Source organism: Clupea harengus, chromosome 17 (assembly GCF_900700415.2).
Source record: "Clupea harengus chromosome 17, Ch_v2.0.2, whole genome shotgun sequence".
Classification (NCBI taxonomy): domain Eukaryota; kingdom Metazoa; phylum Chordata; class Actinopteri; order Clupeiformes; family Clupeidae; genus Clupea; species Clupea harengus.
Window position 1 is genome coordinate 25247184 of NC_045168.1, and position 16096 is coordinate 25263279.

General features: G+C 46.6%; 1 protein-coding gene across 1 annotated transcript in view; it reads right to left on the reverse strand.

Moving 5' to 3' along the window:
• Window positions 1–2706: 2706 nt before the first annotated feature.
• rreb1a (ras responsive element binding protein 1a) overlaps window positions 2707–16096 on the reverse strand; it is a 51608-nt gene continuing 38218 nt past the window's right edge. The window contains exons 8-12 of the mRNA XM_031583718.2: window positions 13950–14139; window positions 11083–13822; window positions 9842–10006; window positions 8872–9675; window positions 2707–3758 (exon numbers count right to left, since the gene is read on the reverse strand). Coding sequence (XP_031439578.1) covers window positions 2707–3758; window positions 8872–9675; window positions 9842–10006; window positions 11083–13822; window positions 13950–14139 — 4951 coding nt within the window. The remainder of the gene's footprint in view (window positions 3759–8871; window positions 9676–9841; window positions 10007–11082; window positions 13823–13949; window positions 14140–16096) is intronic.

The following is a 16096-nucleotide window of genomic DNA, read 5'->3' on the forward strand; positions in this document are numbered from 1 at the left end:
GTTTCTTCTTCCTTTCATTCTTCATTCTTGCTGTTTAAAACTACATGGATGAAATACCAGCACGTAGTTATAATGGGAAGAGTGAACTGAAGCCACAGTACAGTATTATTTTTACACAGTAACATGGGAACAAACAGTCTGATGACGTCTTACTGTCAAATTTGACTGTTGACTGTTAAACCGCGTCTTGATATTAGGAATGTGCAGAAAACAGATTCTGTTGAGATATTGTCTTTCCCAGGCTGATTTACCTTTCTATTTCTTTAACTCAAGGAGGTGTAGTCATCTTTTTATCAGTAAAATATAATACAGTGGAATTCAAAGAACACGCACACCATTCTTTCTGATAAATCTTTATTGCTTTCATTATTATACTGATACAAGACAGCTTTTTGATTTGGATTCTGACACATGGTCATGAACAAAGGTGATGAGAATTTGAATGGTAGTTTTCTTGGGCTGTGGTTGGAGAGAACCCGGCTCCCATAACAAACCAGTAGTGTCATTGAGTGGTGAGCGTAGCAGCGACGCAGTTCCCTTTTCTGCTGGATCTAAAGGTCGAAAACAGTGACAGTCAACAGGCAACGTTTTGAAGGTTCAGTTCTCTTGAGGTCAGAATGACAGAAAAAGAGGATTTAAAAAAAACAAAAAAAAAAACAACATAAAACATGGCAGGATTTTAAAAACACTAGCCTTGTAAAAAAAATTCGCACAGTGAAGATGCAATTCTAAAATGTGCTCTTTGACAGATATATCATTATGTTCCTTACTCTGCACAATTCATTTGAATTCACAGTCAAGTGCTGATTGTAGTGATTGACAGTCTTTCATCAAAGAACTAAACTGAACAGTAATGTATCAATACTTATACTGACATAAACATTTTAGTAAAGACCCTGAGAGCGGAAGAGGAGGGAAATAAAATGAAATCATTCAAAATTAAACTAATTAAAGTTAACATGCAAAATCAAAACAAGACACTCTACCCTACAGATTCACCAACAACAGCTGAACACAATAACTTTCACAGTTTTATATATATAGAGAAATTCACCAAAAGGACAAAAAGTAACAAGAAGTAACCCAAACCATACACTCTATCAAAACAAGAAAATCAAAGTAAAGCTTTAAATCAAGTGATTATTGCTAAGAAAACGTCTCAGATCAAGGCTCTAAGATAATTGCGTTTGAATCCTTTTTTCATCTGCAGCATAATTGTGTTAACTCATGGCTTCTCCTCTGGTTATGCATTTACCCCATTCAGGAGTTCAATAAATACACTTACACAAGTCTGTGTGCATTACATATACACCGTCTGTCTCTCTTCCACACACACACACACACACACACGCACACGCACACTCACACACACACACAGGGAGAAACTTTACCATGGCGCAATGTATACGATTGCCTTTCTGTTCAAGTTCTCAAACAAACCCAGTGCCTTTACAATGTCTGTATATTTACACCCTACTTCTTGATGGACAGACCGCAAAGAGGAATCTAAATCACAGACCGTCATTTCAAGAGCACCAAGAAAAATAACCCTTTGTACGATCTTGGAATAATTTCAGATCATTTCAGTCACATACACGCAGGTCATTTTGCCTGTTTGGCAAGCGTCTTCTTCAACACTGTTTTTCATGGTCCCGTATGTCAATAGGCCAATACGCTGTTTTGAGGTTTATGCAGTTTGAGGTTCCTTTATAAAGAGAGATAAGACCTATACATCAGGGGGAAAATACTAAACACAAGAGAAAATGACGCTTGACTGGGATGGCGACAGGCAGCAGGACGACACTGTTCAAGTACACGACACAAACATGAGGGGAAGGTTCCATCACACCAAAAAGGAGGGAGATGTTTATCCTGCAGTCAAAATGAAACGAAAAACAGCAGGATCACATGTAAGGCTTAAAAGTGAGGGTGTTACTGTTTTTGGAAGACATTTTCAAACACAGGGGAGAGAGAAGAATACAAAACAATGGGTAGAGAACAGCTTTCTTCCCAGGCAAATATTGCCCATATTTACTGCGGTATATCATTTCTTCAATAATAAAAAAAAAAGATTATTCAGTTATTCTATTCATTCATTCATTCATTGTGCTCTAGCAGAGGTCCATGGAGTCATTCTGTCCGTGGAAGATTTGATGTATGCGCTTGACAAAAAAAGAGGAGGCAGGAAAAAAGCAGTTCAGATGCCCACGTGCCCAACAACACATCGTATATTTTACGTCTTATTACGTTATTTTATTTCTCTAATACGTTTTTTTCCATCTTCCAGTTAAGAAAATCCTTGATAAGCCGTGACTGAATTCCAGTCCTCGAAAGGCTTGTGTTCTCATTGATCCGCCTCTGTTGAGTTCCAGTGCAGAGACTAGAACACCAACACACACACACACACACACACACACACACACACACATGTCATTCACACCTTCTCTTCCATTAACATATCTAGGTATTCTGTTTATTGCTTCTGCAAAGTCAATGAAAAAGATAATCATAAAATACTAAGCTTAAAAATTCAATTCAGCACAAACTGATAAAGATGGAGCCCAAAAAAGTAGCAAGGCACTTGGAAACACCTCTGGTTCGATGTCACACTCAATTGAATGTGTCCCTTTTAGATGAAGTTTGTCCACTTCATTGGATGGCACAAGAGTGTCACTGCATAGAAAAACAGAAATTGGGAGTCTTCCCTTAATCCACCCCCACAAGAGGAAGCTCAGTCGCTGGCAGCGTGTGCTCAAGGGAAGGCTTAGCCGTGTGGATCTCCAGCAGTCCCTGGATGAAGCCATTGCTTGGGGTGTCCTCTGCCTCCGGCTCTGCCTCTGGCTGAGGGCAGGTCTCAGAAGGGAGCACACCTGCCTCTCGCACAGGTTCCTCAGGCATGTCTGAATCTGCGCCTGCGTCTGCCTCTCGCACGGCTTCTTCAGGCATGTCTGAATCTGCGTCTGCCTCTCGCACGGCTTCCTCAGGCATCTTTGCGTCTGCCTCTCGCACGGCTTCTTCAGGCATCTTTGAATCTGCGTCTGCCTCTCGCACGGCTACCTCAGGCATCTCTGAATCTGCGTCTGCCTCTCGCACGGCTACCTCAGGCATCTCTGAATCTGCCTCTCGCACGGCTACCTCAGGCATCTTTGCGTCTGCCTCTCGCACGGCTACCTCAGGCATCTCTGAATCTGCGTCTGCCTTTTGCACGGCTTCTTCAGGCATGTCTGAATCTGCGTCTGCGTCTGCCTCTCGCACAGCTACCTCAGGCATCTTTGAGTCTGCGTCTGCGTCTGCCTCTGCCTCTCGCACGGCTACCTCAGGCATCTCTGAATCTGTGTCTGCCTCTGGCCCAACCCCAACTGGCGATCCTGGCTTGGCCTCAGTCCTGCAGGTCTCTGCTAGGTCCTCCACTTTAGGGTCTTCTGGAAGGTTATCTGCTGTACTGACTTGTGCAAGCCCCTGGTCAGTAAGTCTGTCTATGAGCTGTGGGCTCAGCTGACCACTGCCCAGCTCTCTTACCCTCTCAGCCCCCTCACTCTCCGGCTCCTGCTCCTGCTCCTGCTCCTGCTCATTCTCAGAGTGAGGGTTGGTGCCAGGTTGGGAGCTCTCTCCTTCACTAGCGGAGCCCCCCGAGGATGCCGGCCCCCCACCATTGGTCACCTCACTCAGAGGTTTTTGGTGGATGCGCTGGTGGCGAACCAAACTGTGCTTCAGAGTGAAGGTGCGCTCGCAAGTAGCACATCGATATGGCCGTTCTCCTGCACATAAAGAACAACAGAACTGATTAATTCCAAAAGGTTGTCCAACAACCCTAAACAAAAACATCTGACATCACAGGCCATGTGGGGCTCCCTCCATTCTCCACCCTACAAGTCTGCTTCAGTCCAGTGGCACAACCTGGTGAATAATGTCAATGCAAAAATAGCCAACATCTTGTGACGTGAAGGATCAAACTTCACAAAATGTGACACGCTGAATCCCCACCACATTCTTGGGATGCACTCCAAAGTTTGTGAAATGTCATCCATAGGGGGCACTGCAACTGATACATGTCAAAAGTTTTGAGAACCATTTCACAAAAACGTACACATTTTGTATGGCTAGTTAGCCTCTAGGAGGCACATTACCCTAGCTCATTACGATTCATTTGCGGAGTGGCGCCACCTAGTGGATAATGTTCAGAGCAAAAGCCTAGAACTTCACTAGCTACGATCTTGCAAAGGTTTACACTTCATATTAGGTTCAGACTTCACGAAATGTCACACCCTGCATCACTGCCACATTCTTTGGTACACACAACACATTTTGAGAACAGTCATCCATAGGCGATGCTACAACTGACACATTTCAATATCTCAAGACCCACTTCAGCTAAAATGTTTAAATTTGGTATGCAAAAACATTAATATAGCTTATTTCATCATGTGTTGATGTGGTATGACCCCTGTAGACAATCTTCAGGTATGGTCATGTAAGCACAGGTTTGTTGGACTGTGAGTTGCTTTTGCTGAGCGCGCCCGGGAGTTTGAGGGCCCTGGAGGCTTTCGTACCCAGGGGCCCTTGATCTCATAATCTGTCCATGCTCATTCTCTCGCGGTGTGTGGCGGTCATACTTCACACTGCTATGCGGTACGTCTAGAAAGGATATGTACCCCAGTCTTTCAAGACAGTGGTCATCAAACCATCTCTTAAAGAGCCAAACCTGGACATACCCTGGTAACTAACCCAATTATAGACCAACAATGGTGCTACAAAAAAAAGTGTGAAATTGTGTGTATATGTAAAAAAAAAAAAAAATAATCACAGCTATCCATTAGCAGTTAGAACAATAATAAGATGAAATTCAATGTGACTCATTACACCCCTTTGTTTCGCATGTACCTGCTTGTATTCCCTGAGATCAAGAATTCCTTTTGAATCAAACAGCCTTGTACAACAAGATTTAAAAACGACCTTTCTAAAAATCAGCAAAGGCTTCCAGTGAAGCTTCAGAGCCCATCACAGCACTGAGATAGCTCTGGTCAGTCATTAATGACCCCCGCATTGCATCTAACAATAAATGTATCTCAATACTGGTTCTTTTATATGTTAGTGAGGCTTTCAACACTATAGATCAGGGATGGCTCCAGCTCGAGTGCTCACTGACTTTTCTCTTGGTGTACAGAATTTTCATATTGTAAAATAAACATCTAAAATGCATATGCATATGTTTGACAATACAGACAAAAAGCTGTCCGATTTGAATGTGGTATTTATTCATGTATATTTTGTCATCACGCGCTCTTGAGAGATGTCTAACGTTAATGTTCCAAACATGAAACATTCTAATGTGTGCACCCAGTCTCAGAAAGTTACTAGCCAGACTAGCAGTAGCTACTGACATAATGCCATGGATCCAGGAAAGCGTAAAGCTAAACGAAAATATGAAGATGAACACCAGACGTTTTTTGCCTGAATGGGAGGAATTATTTGCGGAGCGAAATGGAAAACATCTCTGCTTAATATGCCAGACGTCACTGTCGCATTTTAAAGCCTCAAACTTGGAGCGCCGTCTCTCCACACACCATGCTAACATAGCCCAGGAGTTCCCTAAAGGCACAGAGCTATGCAAGCACAAGGTAAATACTTTGAGTCGTCAGTCAGAGAAACAGACTCAGCTTTTTCGGAAATTCACGAAGTATTCTGAAACGGTCACGTTGGCATTGTATCAGGTGGCATGGAATATTGCTCGAGCGAAAAAGTCATATAGTGAGGGAGATTTTGTGATGTCGTTGCTATCCTCATCCCTGAGAATGACGGATGTGTCAGACCTGCAACCATCAGGCACAACATTGAACAGAGGATATCTGACATTAACAATATAATTGAGATACAGTTAAGTACAGATCTTGAAGTGTTTTGGACAAAAGCGTCTGCTAAATGACTAAATGTAAATGAGAAGTGCCGGGCTGGAGCCCACCCAAAAGTTTCCTTAGCCCCACCAAATATATATACATATATTTATTTTGAGATCGTCAAATTCACACCTAACCACCGATTTAGTGAATTTATTTAGTTTAATTTTTAGAGTTAGAAATAAAATAGTCTCGAGTAGCACAGGAATCCCGCCTGTTTGAGACTGTGGTGGCAAGCGCACGGCTCTGTTTGTCTCACGAGCGTGCAGACAGACGGTGATAACGTCTATTAAACAGACTTGGAGCGACTGTCCGATCCAAGCTGGTGAAAGCTGCCATAATCAGCTGCCGGATATAAAGGTATAGCACATGAAGTTTAAAATAGTAAAAGAAACTAAATGGTTAAATCATCTCGAGTTAATTATAGATGTCGTGGCTCTCTTTTATCATGCCGGTTCATTGATCCTGTGGGTATGCTACCCTACTCAGTAGCTTTGCCAGCTATAACTAGCTAGTGAACTCTAGCCTACAACGTTAACCTATTCACTCGAGCTGCAAATCGCTACCATGCTACAGTATAATTAGCACCTATCTCAGCAGATGTCTTCAATATGTTTATTGTTGTGCCATATTTTAAATCTAAATTTGATCTCTCTTCCTAAAACCCACTAGAGGACACTATTTAAAAGGTTATTTTCAAAAATGTCTTACGGGGGAGCATGCCCCCAGACCCCCCTAGTCTTGCTGGGTCACAGGAAAAATAATAGGTTTTATCTAGAGGCTTAGCCCGCCACCCCCCAAAAAGTGGGAACCTAGATTCGCCCCTTGTGTTATGTTGAACTATTCCATGCCATTGATGGTCTGGTAACAGTGTGGCTCTTCGAAATGGTGTTGGGTTTTGTTGTGGTTCTTTGAGCTGGACTGGTTAGCCACCCCTGCTATAGATCATCATATTCTACTACAGAGACTTGCCTGGTTGACATGGCTGTATACATGCCTGGTTGCCATGGCTCTATACAGGCCTGGTTGCCATGGCTGTATACATGCCTGGTTGCCATGGCTCTATACATGCCTGGTTGCCATGGCTCTATACATGCCTGGTTGCCATGGCTGTATACATGCCTGGTTGCCATGGCTGTATCCATGCCTGGTTGCCATGGCTCTATACCTGCCTGGTTGCCATGGCTATATACATGCCTGGTTGCCATGGCTATATCCATGCCTGCTTTTCTACTGTAGTACCCTACTCTGTAACACCTGTAGAACCTCCAACTGATCCAGAATGCAAAAGCTCACACACTTAAAGCCCTAGTTTGAGCAGTTAGGGGACATACATGGCCTATAGTCACTTAAGGCCCTAGTTTGAAAGGTTAGGGGACATGGCCTATAGTCACTTAAGTCCTAGTTTCAGCGGTTAGGGGACATGGCCTATAGTCACGTAGGGCCCTAGAGACACCACAGCAGGAGCCAGGATGTCTGCTGAAACATTTAGCATTTCAACAAAGATGGAAGCGAGACATTGTTTTGTTTCAGTACCGAGCTTGGCGGTTGCAAATTTGTTTTGGAATTATTACATTGGAGTTTGGATTATTAAATTGAATATGCATCATGTTACGCTTGTTTGGACATTTTACATTTTAGATTAGCTGTATTGATCTGAATGGACGTGAGATTAGCTGTATTGATCAGAATGGACGTGAGATTGGCTGTATTGATCAGAATGGACGTGAGATTAGCTGTATTGATCTGAATGGACGTGAGATTGGCTGTATTGATCTGAATGGATGTGAGATTAGCTGTATTGATCTGAATGGACGTGAGATTAGCTGTATTGATCAGAATGGACGTAAGATTAGCTGTATTGATCTGAATGGACGTGAGATTGGCTATATTGATCTGAATGGCTGTATTGATCTGAATGGCTGTATTGATCTTGACAAAAATAATGTTAGCTTGTCATGGAATCTAGGTGAGCAAAACACTTTATTTTTTCCAGGCCCAAAATCCCACACCCTGAATAACAATATAAGTCAGTTCGAAGGGATGTGGCTAGGACATAATAAAACATATCTGACAAGCAATTATGTGTCAACAAATTGTTTTGAACACCAGAGAAGCACTGCGGTTTATTCCTTGCATGCAGTGGTATTGCCATCTTATTACACTGTAATCTGGTCTGACACATCCAATTTAAAGGGATTGCCCAACGATGCTATTGGTCATCTTTAACCAAGCATTTCACAAATTAACTTCTGCCTGGCTCTGCCCATTTACTCCCTTTGACCACACCTTTACCGCTCTCGGAATTCATTATGTGTGAAATTGATTTCAAGATCTGAAAGGCTATTGTAAGGACTGAATGATTTCCTACTGTCGACCAAGTCTACATTCACAGAGTGCAGATCTTCAAAGGTAATTCCAAGAATTTCAAAAAGCACATTTGGAAGCAGAGCCTTTTAATTTAAACCCTCTCCTGTGCCTTCCTCAGAACATCTGGGGAGCGTTTCAAGAATAACGACGGAAATCCTTGCTGAACGACGATGGTGCGCTGGAGCATTGGCTGAAATACGACCGACTCATGGCTGTGTCTCGAAACCATAGCAGCTGTGTTGCAAATGCTAATATTAAATGTTGCCATATAAGCAAATAAAATGAATTGAATTTGCTGTACAGAAAGTCAGCATTGACTGAATATGACTGGTGAAGAAACAAAAGGTGATTGCGTCCTGCATCTGATTTGGGTGAAAGTGCCAGAATTAGATGGAACTAAACAAATCTGCCTCAGCTTGTGTATGTGTGTGGTACCTGTATGAGAACGCATGTGTCTGGTTAGGTCCTGTAAGCTTGTGTATGTGTGTGGTACCTGTATGAGAACGCATGTGTCTGGTTAGGTCCTGTAAGCTTGTGTATATGTGTGTACCTGTATGAGAACGCATGTGTCTGGTTAGGTCCTGTAAGCTTGTGTATGTGTGTGTACCTGTATGAGAACGCATGTGTCTGGTTAGGTCCTGCAGGCTCCAGAAGCGCTTGTAGCAAACACTGCAGACCTTCTTCCTCTTGTCCGCCTTGGTCTTCTCTTCTCCTCCAGCATCACTCTCACTGTTCTTTGGTTCCAAGCCTCCTTCCTCATCACTCTGGTCCTCCTTGTCTTCGTCTTCGTCCTCTGAGCCAGTGTCCATGCTGCTTTCTGCTGCTCTCCTCTTCTCCTCCTCCGCCTCCATCTCCTCCTCCTCCTCTTTTAGATTTGTGCAGTTGTTCTTATTTTCCTCGCAAAGGCGCTCCACGATGCGCTCGCACAGGTGAGCCTTCTCATGGCGGGCAAGTGTAGCAGCATAACGGAAACTCTTCCCACAGGTCTTGCAGGTGTGCTTGGTGTCCTCTAGGGGCGCTGCCGAGTCCTCTTCCTCTACTGCTGCAGTCTTCCCGCTGCTTCCCTCTGGTGGGTATGTCTGGGACTGCGGTTCATGCTCAGAGAACTTGAAGTCTATCAGTTGGCTGGCAAAATTGAGGTCTAGACTCTTGCTGCTGTGAGCATCGTCATCATCATCATCATCATCCTCCTCATAGGTGGTAGTGATGTTAGTACTATTCTGTGCAAGGTCTGTCTGGACCGCAGTCTCCTCCTGCTGGGTGCTGTCTGTGTCCGCACTGCGGGGAGCATCCTTAGACATGGCTGTTGGAGGGGAAGGCTTCTGAGTGACAAGGAGAAGGGACTGCGATGCGTCAGCAACACTGAGGTCCATAGCTTCTGCAGTGGTGAGCTCCGTTTCAGACATGCTCTCTGAACACATTGAAAGATCACATAAAATGATCAGACAAAAACACACAACCAACGCACATCAAATTTGACAGCAGTGAAATGCTTTGAAGTACTTTGAAATACTACTGAAGAGATATTCCTTCTATACACATACTATACTAAAGCACGCAGTTAGCTTAGCATGTACCTGCACTCTCAGGTGAACCCTCTTCTGTCTCTTTGGCCTTCGGCATGCCACCACTGCGACGCAGCACTCTATTAGTCACACCATGTTTACGCAACAGGTGACGCTCACAGTTTGACTTTGTGGAGAACAAAGCGTCACATTTGGCACATGGGTATGGCTTTTGGCCTTCAAGACACACACACACACACAAGTACACAAGTGTGAGAATTTAGTGGTTGTTCATTTCCTGGTCCTACCTGTAACTGTGCAACTGATCAATTTGTTAACATGTAGAACTGCACTGTCAAGCACCTGGGAGCTGCTGGCAAAGTGTGTGCAAATGTGTGTGAGAAAGAGAGAAAGAGAGAGAGAGAGAAGGTGAGTGAGGTATGGCAACATGTGTGTGTGAGAAGAGAGAGAGAGAGAGAAGGTGAGTGAGGTATGGCAACATATGTGTGTTTCAATGTCTTACCTGTGTGTGTGTGAGCATATGTGTGTGAGAAAGAGCGAGAGAGAGAGAGAGAGAGAGTAGGTGAGTGAGGTATGGCAACATATGTGTGTTTCAATGTCTTACCTGTGTGTGTGTGAGCATATGTGTGTGAGAAAGAGCGAGAGAGAGAGAGAGTAGGTGAGTGAGGTATGGCAACATATGTGTGTTTCAATGTCTTACCTGTGTGTGTGTGAGCATATGTGTGTGAGAAAGAGCGAGAGAGAGAGAGAGAGAGAGAGAGTAGGTGAGTGAGGTATGGCAACATATGTGTGTTTCAATGTCTTATCTGTGTGTGTGTGAGCATATGTGTGTGAGAAAGAGCAAGAGAGAGCGAGCGAGAGAGAGAGAGAGTATGAGTGAGGTATGGCAACGTGTGTGTGAGAAGAGAGAGAGTATGAGTGAGGTATGGCAACATGTGTGTGTGAGGGGAGGGAGAGAGAGTGTAGGTGAGTGAGGTATGGGAACATGTGTGTGTGTGAGGGGAGAGAGAGAGAGAGTGTAGGTGAGTGAGGTATGGCAACATGTGTGTGTGAGGAGAGAGAGAGTGTAGGTGAGTGAGGTATGGGAACATGTGTGTGTGTGAGGGGAGAGAGAGAGAGAGAGTAGGTGAGTGAGGTATGGCAACATGTGTGTGTGTGAGGGGAGAGAGAGAGAGAGAGTGTAGGTGAGTGAGGTATGGGAACATGTGTGTGTGTGAGGGGAGAGAGAGAGAGAGAGAGAGAGAGAGAATGTAGGTGAGTGAGGTATGGCAACATGTGTTGCATTTTCTTACCTGTGTGTGTGAGCATATGCCGCTGCAGGGAGCTGGACCAGGGGAAGACTCTCGGGCAGAAAGGACAGGTCATCTTCTGCACAGAATTGGAGTAGGCATTCTTCTTCCCCCCCTTTGGCGGTTGCTGCAGCTGGCCTGGAGCCAGGTTGTTCTTGCGCGCCAGTTGGCCCTGCTGAAGGTGCAGCCGTTGTTTCGGTTCCTTCCGTTCACTTTTCTCAATGAGTGAAAGCTCCCCCTCCTTCTGAAGGATCTCTAAGGCTCCTGACTGCAGGTAGGGGCTGAACTTGTTGGTGTGGGTGGTGGCCAGCATCTTCTCAACACTGGCAAACTCGCCACTGGACTCCAGATCAATCCCACTGCCCGTGTTGCCTGTGTTTAGGTCTGCCCCCTTCATGTATCTCGCCGGTCTTTTCCTGCACCTCTTAGTTGCTCCCTCCAGGGGGCGCTCATCCAACAAGCCATCCTTGGAGGCCGAGTCTACTTTGCCAGTAATGTCGACCTCTCTTCGCATGTTAGGGCTGCCATTGCTCTCCAAAAGAGTCTCTCGCTTCAGAAGGTCTGGAGCCCCTGACACAGAGGAGATGATCTGGGCTATGGAGGCCAGCGGTGGCAGCTCCTTCAGGGTGGTGGAGGAGGAGGAGGAGGAGGAGACTGGTTTGGGTAGAAGAGGCTTCAGCCGCAGGGCCGACCGACTAGTAGGGCCTCCTGCATTGAGGGCTGAGGCCACGGTCAGGGGCATCTGGTAACGTCCTAGCGGCAACTTCTCATCCTTCTCTGTCTGTAGGGACTGGTTCACACTGTGGTCTGGGGGGCTGATGGCTGAGATCTCCTTCTTGAACTCTCTTTGCTCCAGTAGAGGAACCGGCACCTCCGTCTCCAGCTTCATCCTCTTCTCGGGGTTCTTGGGTATGGACAGGTCAATGGGCTCCATGCTGCAGTCATCAGTATCAGTTAGCAGAAAGGAGGTGCTACCCTCTACTTTGATTTCTGGTGAGCCAGCATTGCTTCCTCCAAGACCTTTGTTGGAGAAGTCCAGGGGTTGTTCCAGCTCACCACTATAGAGGCTCAGGCTCTCCACCTTCACAGGAAGGGTGGGCACCACAATAGGTGATGTGGTGGTGGAGGCAGGCAGGCCGTTGACTGGCTGGGAGTTTAGACCTGGCTGCGAGGCAGTTTCAGCTGGTATTGTGGCTATATGCTCCTCGATCTGCTCCTGGATCTCAGGGTGCCCTTTGAGTAAGTGATGGATGCAGTTTCTCTTGGTCAGGAAAGCGGCCCCACAGCGGCGGCACTCAAAAGGCTTGCGCTGACAACCACTGTGGGTACGGAGGTGAATCTGCAGGGCCCTGTAGGTCTTGAGATCATCCCCACAGAAGCGACAAAGGGTCTCACTGGCCCCCACTTGCTCAAGGGTGGCCTCTTGGGTGGACAGTGTAGAGGTGGAGGTGATGTACTTGATGTTCTTCTCGATCTCTTTCCGCGTGTTCTTCATGTGCTTCTTGCGCAGGTGGCGCTCACAGTTGGCCTTGACAGTGAAGGGGTAGTAGCAGACACGACACACATAGGGTCGCTCGCCGCTGTGTGTGCGCATGTGGCGAATCAGTGTGGCTTTGTCCGGTGCCACGTAGTCACAGATGTTGCACTGGTGGGGCAGGATGCCCAAATGGTAGCGCATGTGGGCCTGCAGCAAACCGGAGAAGGCGAAGACCTGGTCGCAGAACCGGCAGGGATAAGATGCCTTCTGGGCCCCGGGGCCCGAGCCCTTCCTCTCGTCAGCCTCAGCACCCTGGCCGGCCTCACTCTTGATCTGGAGGAGGTGGTCTGAGTCCTGGGGCATTTGAGCATCGCCCGTGCAGTCGGCCTCCATCCGCATTCTCTCCGCAGACACCTGACTGCCAGAGACCGTAGAGGAGGAGGAGGAAGATGATGATGATGAAGCTGAGGACATTTCCCTGGAGCTCGGGAGGAGATGGCTGTTTGGGGGGGGAGGCAGGTTGGGACTGATGCAGCCCAGTGAAGCCTGTGTGGTGATCAGCGGGGGAGGGGTGTAGGTGCTCATGCCGGTCCGTGGTGCCACCAGGGGCTTGGGCTTCAGCGGCGGCATGTGCTTGTGGCCAGCCGCCTGCATGGCACTGCATGGCGCCTTGGACAAGGTGGGCAGCACGATCTGGTTGGATGCAGCAGACGCCACCCTCAGCATCTGCTGGATGTCAGCCAGCTCTAGACCCCCCCCCTCTCCACAGACAGGCTTAGCCACAGCGTCCCCATCTGGCTGGAGGACAAACCCTCCCTGGAATGGCTTGAGGGAGAGGATGCTTAGAGCCTCGCACTGGGAGAGACTCTGGAGGGACAATGGGTCTACCAGGTGGAAACCCCTCCCACCCAGCCCTGCCAGGACAGCGCCCTCTTGTGGAAGGGAGGGTGTGGGCTGCTCCACATGGATAACACGTATGCTGTCCAGCTTAGCCTGGTATGCATCTTCCTCAGAGGGCACAGGCTTGATCCTGGAGGTGTGCTGCAGGCCCAGGCAGCCCAGAAAAGAGAGCTCATCAGGTGGTGTGGTCTCAGCCTGTTCAGCTCCAGGGGAGGGGGGGGGAGGGTCAGGATCACTCTCTTTTGGTTGGTGGGTGTCTTTGTGCAGGTCCAGAGCCGAGCGGAGAGGGAAAGCCTTGTCACACAGGTCGCACACAAAGCGGTGGACTTTGCTGGTGCATCGACGGAGGTTGGTTTCACACCATACCTAAAAACGGATCAATTATTAGTAAGTGTTACTGGTGTGACAAACTCTTTAAATGACAAAAATACAGAACTAAAAATGATATTGTTATATTAATGAACCAATTGAACCAATTGTAGTGCACAATCACCTGTGCAATCTGGGGGAACTTGTGGCAAGAGAAGTCAATGAAGGCCAGGTCATTGAAGCCAAGGGGAATGGAGGGGTTGTTCTGGATGAAAGGCCGACCGCTGGGATCTGTGGGAAGCTGGTGGTGGGTGGCGGCATTGTGGCGTAGGAGACCGCGGTGAGTGCGGAATGAGAGACAGCACAGATCACACCTGGGGGAAATGGCACACCAGTGCAACAGGTGTTTAAGATGTTGACGTGAGACTGTAACATTCAACAAAAAATCACATTGAATACAGATATGACCACACATTTGGGCCTAATTAAGTATGATAATCTGCTGATGTATTCTGAGTTAACATATCTAGTTTCAAGGATTATGCTACCCCAATTCCAACGAGAAACACATCACATCACCATGTTATGCACTATAGTTATGTACTGAGGTCAGTTTTAGTATGGGTGTGAATGTGTGTCAAGTCTGAAGTCAAGTATGTGTGTCTGTGAGTGTGTGAGAGTCTGTAAGTGTGTGTGTGTGTGTGAGATGGAGAGAGAGAGATAAAAAAACACTCACCTCTCCCTGTGTGTGTGTGTGAGTGAGTGAGTGATTGAGTGTGTGTGTGTGTGTGTGTGTGTGTGTGTGTGTGTGTGTGTGTGTGTGTGTGTGAGAGAGAGTGTGTGTTTCTGTGCTAAACTACTGCTATAGCTATAGTGTGAACCCTGTGTGTCACGGGCACATAAAGGGCCAGCTGGGGAGTGTCTGTGACACCACCCTGTGGTCTTATCTCTGTAACAATATGCCCATGGAGGACATAAGCTGCTTTATCACCGCAGGCACACACACGCACACAGGCACATATATACACACACACACACACAGGCACATATATACACACACACACACACATATATATACACACACACACACACACACATATATACACACACACACACACACACAGGCACATATATACACACAGACACATGACACACACAGGCACATATATACACACACACACACACACATATATACACACACACACACACACAGGCACATATATACACACACATATATATACACACACACACACACACACACAGGCACATATATATACACACACACACATATATACACACACAGGCACATATATATACACACACACACACACAGGCACATATATACACACAGACACATGACACACACAGGCACATATATACACACACACACACACACACGCTGCGATGGGCACACATTAGCTGCTCTGACTGATGCATGGCTACAAACCATGACATGTCCCAAGACATGGTGTCATCTTGGATTACATATATGTAAATTTGTGTTTGCAGATGCAGATCTATATCTCTAATAAACAAGAGTGTGTGTGTGTGTGTGTGTGTGCACGTGTTTGAGTGAACATGAGTGTGTGTATGAACATCAGTGTGATGCTGAATATCTGTGGCAATGCCCCAACAGATTAGTGCACCAGTATGTGTGTGTGCCAGGTCTGTGTGTCATCTTTAATCCCATCGGAGCTGACTCATGTTGGCACGTATGCCCTTCCCCCACTATTCATAGGAATGACCAAGTGAGAAATGTGAACGTAGAGTACAACATTTGAGTTGTAGCAAGCAGCCGTGTTTATGGGTACAAATGTAGGTGTGTGTGCGCGCGTGCATGCAAGTATGAGCATGTAGCACACACCCATGTAGGCAAGTACAATTCTGCTGCTCCGTAAGAGGCCCTATGACCATGGGACCTACGCTGCTACTGCTGCCTGCCGATATCCTCTTAACTACCCCACTCAGCTGCAGTGATTAGCTTGGATTAGAGCTAAATTTGCAATCCTTGCCTAAAGCAAGACCATGGCACAGAGTCTATATGTGTATACGTCTCTATTGCTGTAGAAAAGGGCCTGTTGTGTCCCATTCTAGCTGTAGATCTTCTTCAGTCCTAAACATCCCCCCCCCCCCCCCCCCCCCATCAACTGAAGTTAGGATATGCAGTGATTTACTTCAAATTTCCAGACCACTGCTTTAAAAATCCCGTTTCCCTGGAAACCAGTCCCACAGTCCCCGACCCTCAAGAGGGGGATGTGGATGTGGGGGGGGGGGGGGGGCATGGGAGCTAGTGGGCAGCATCCTGAGGCCCTCCTTCTGTGATTCATTAAG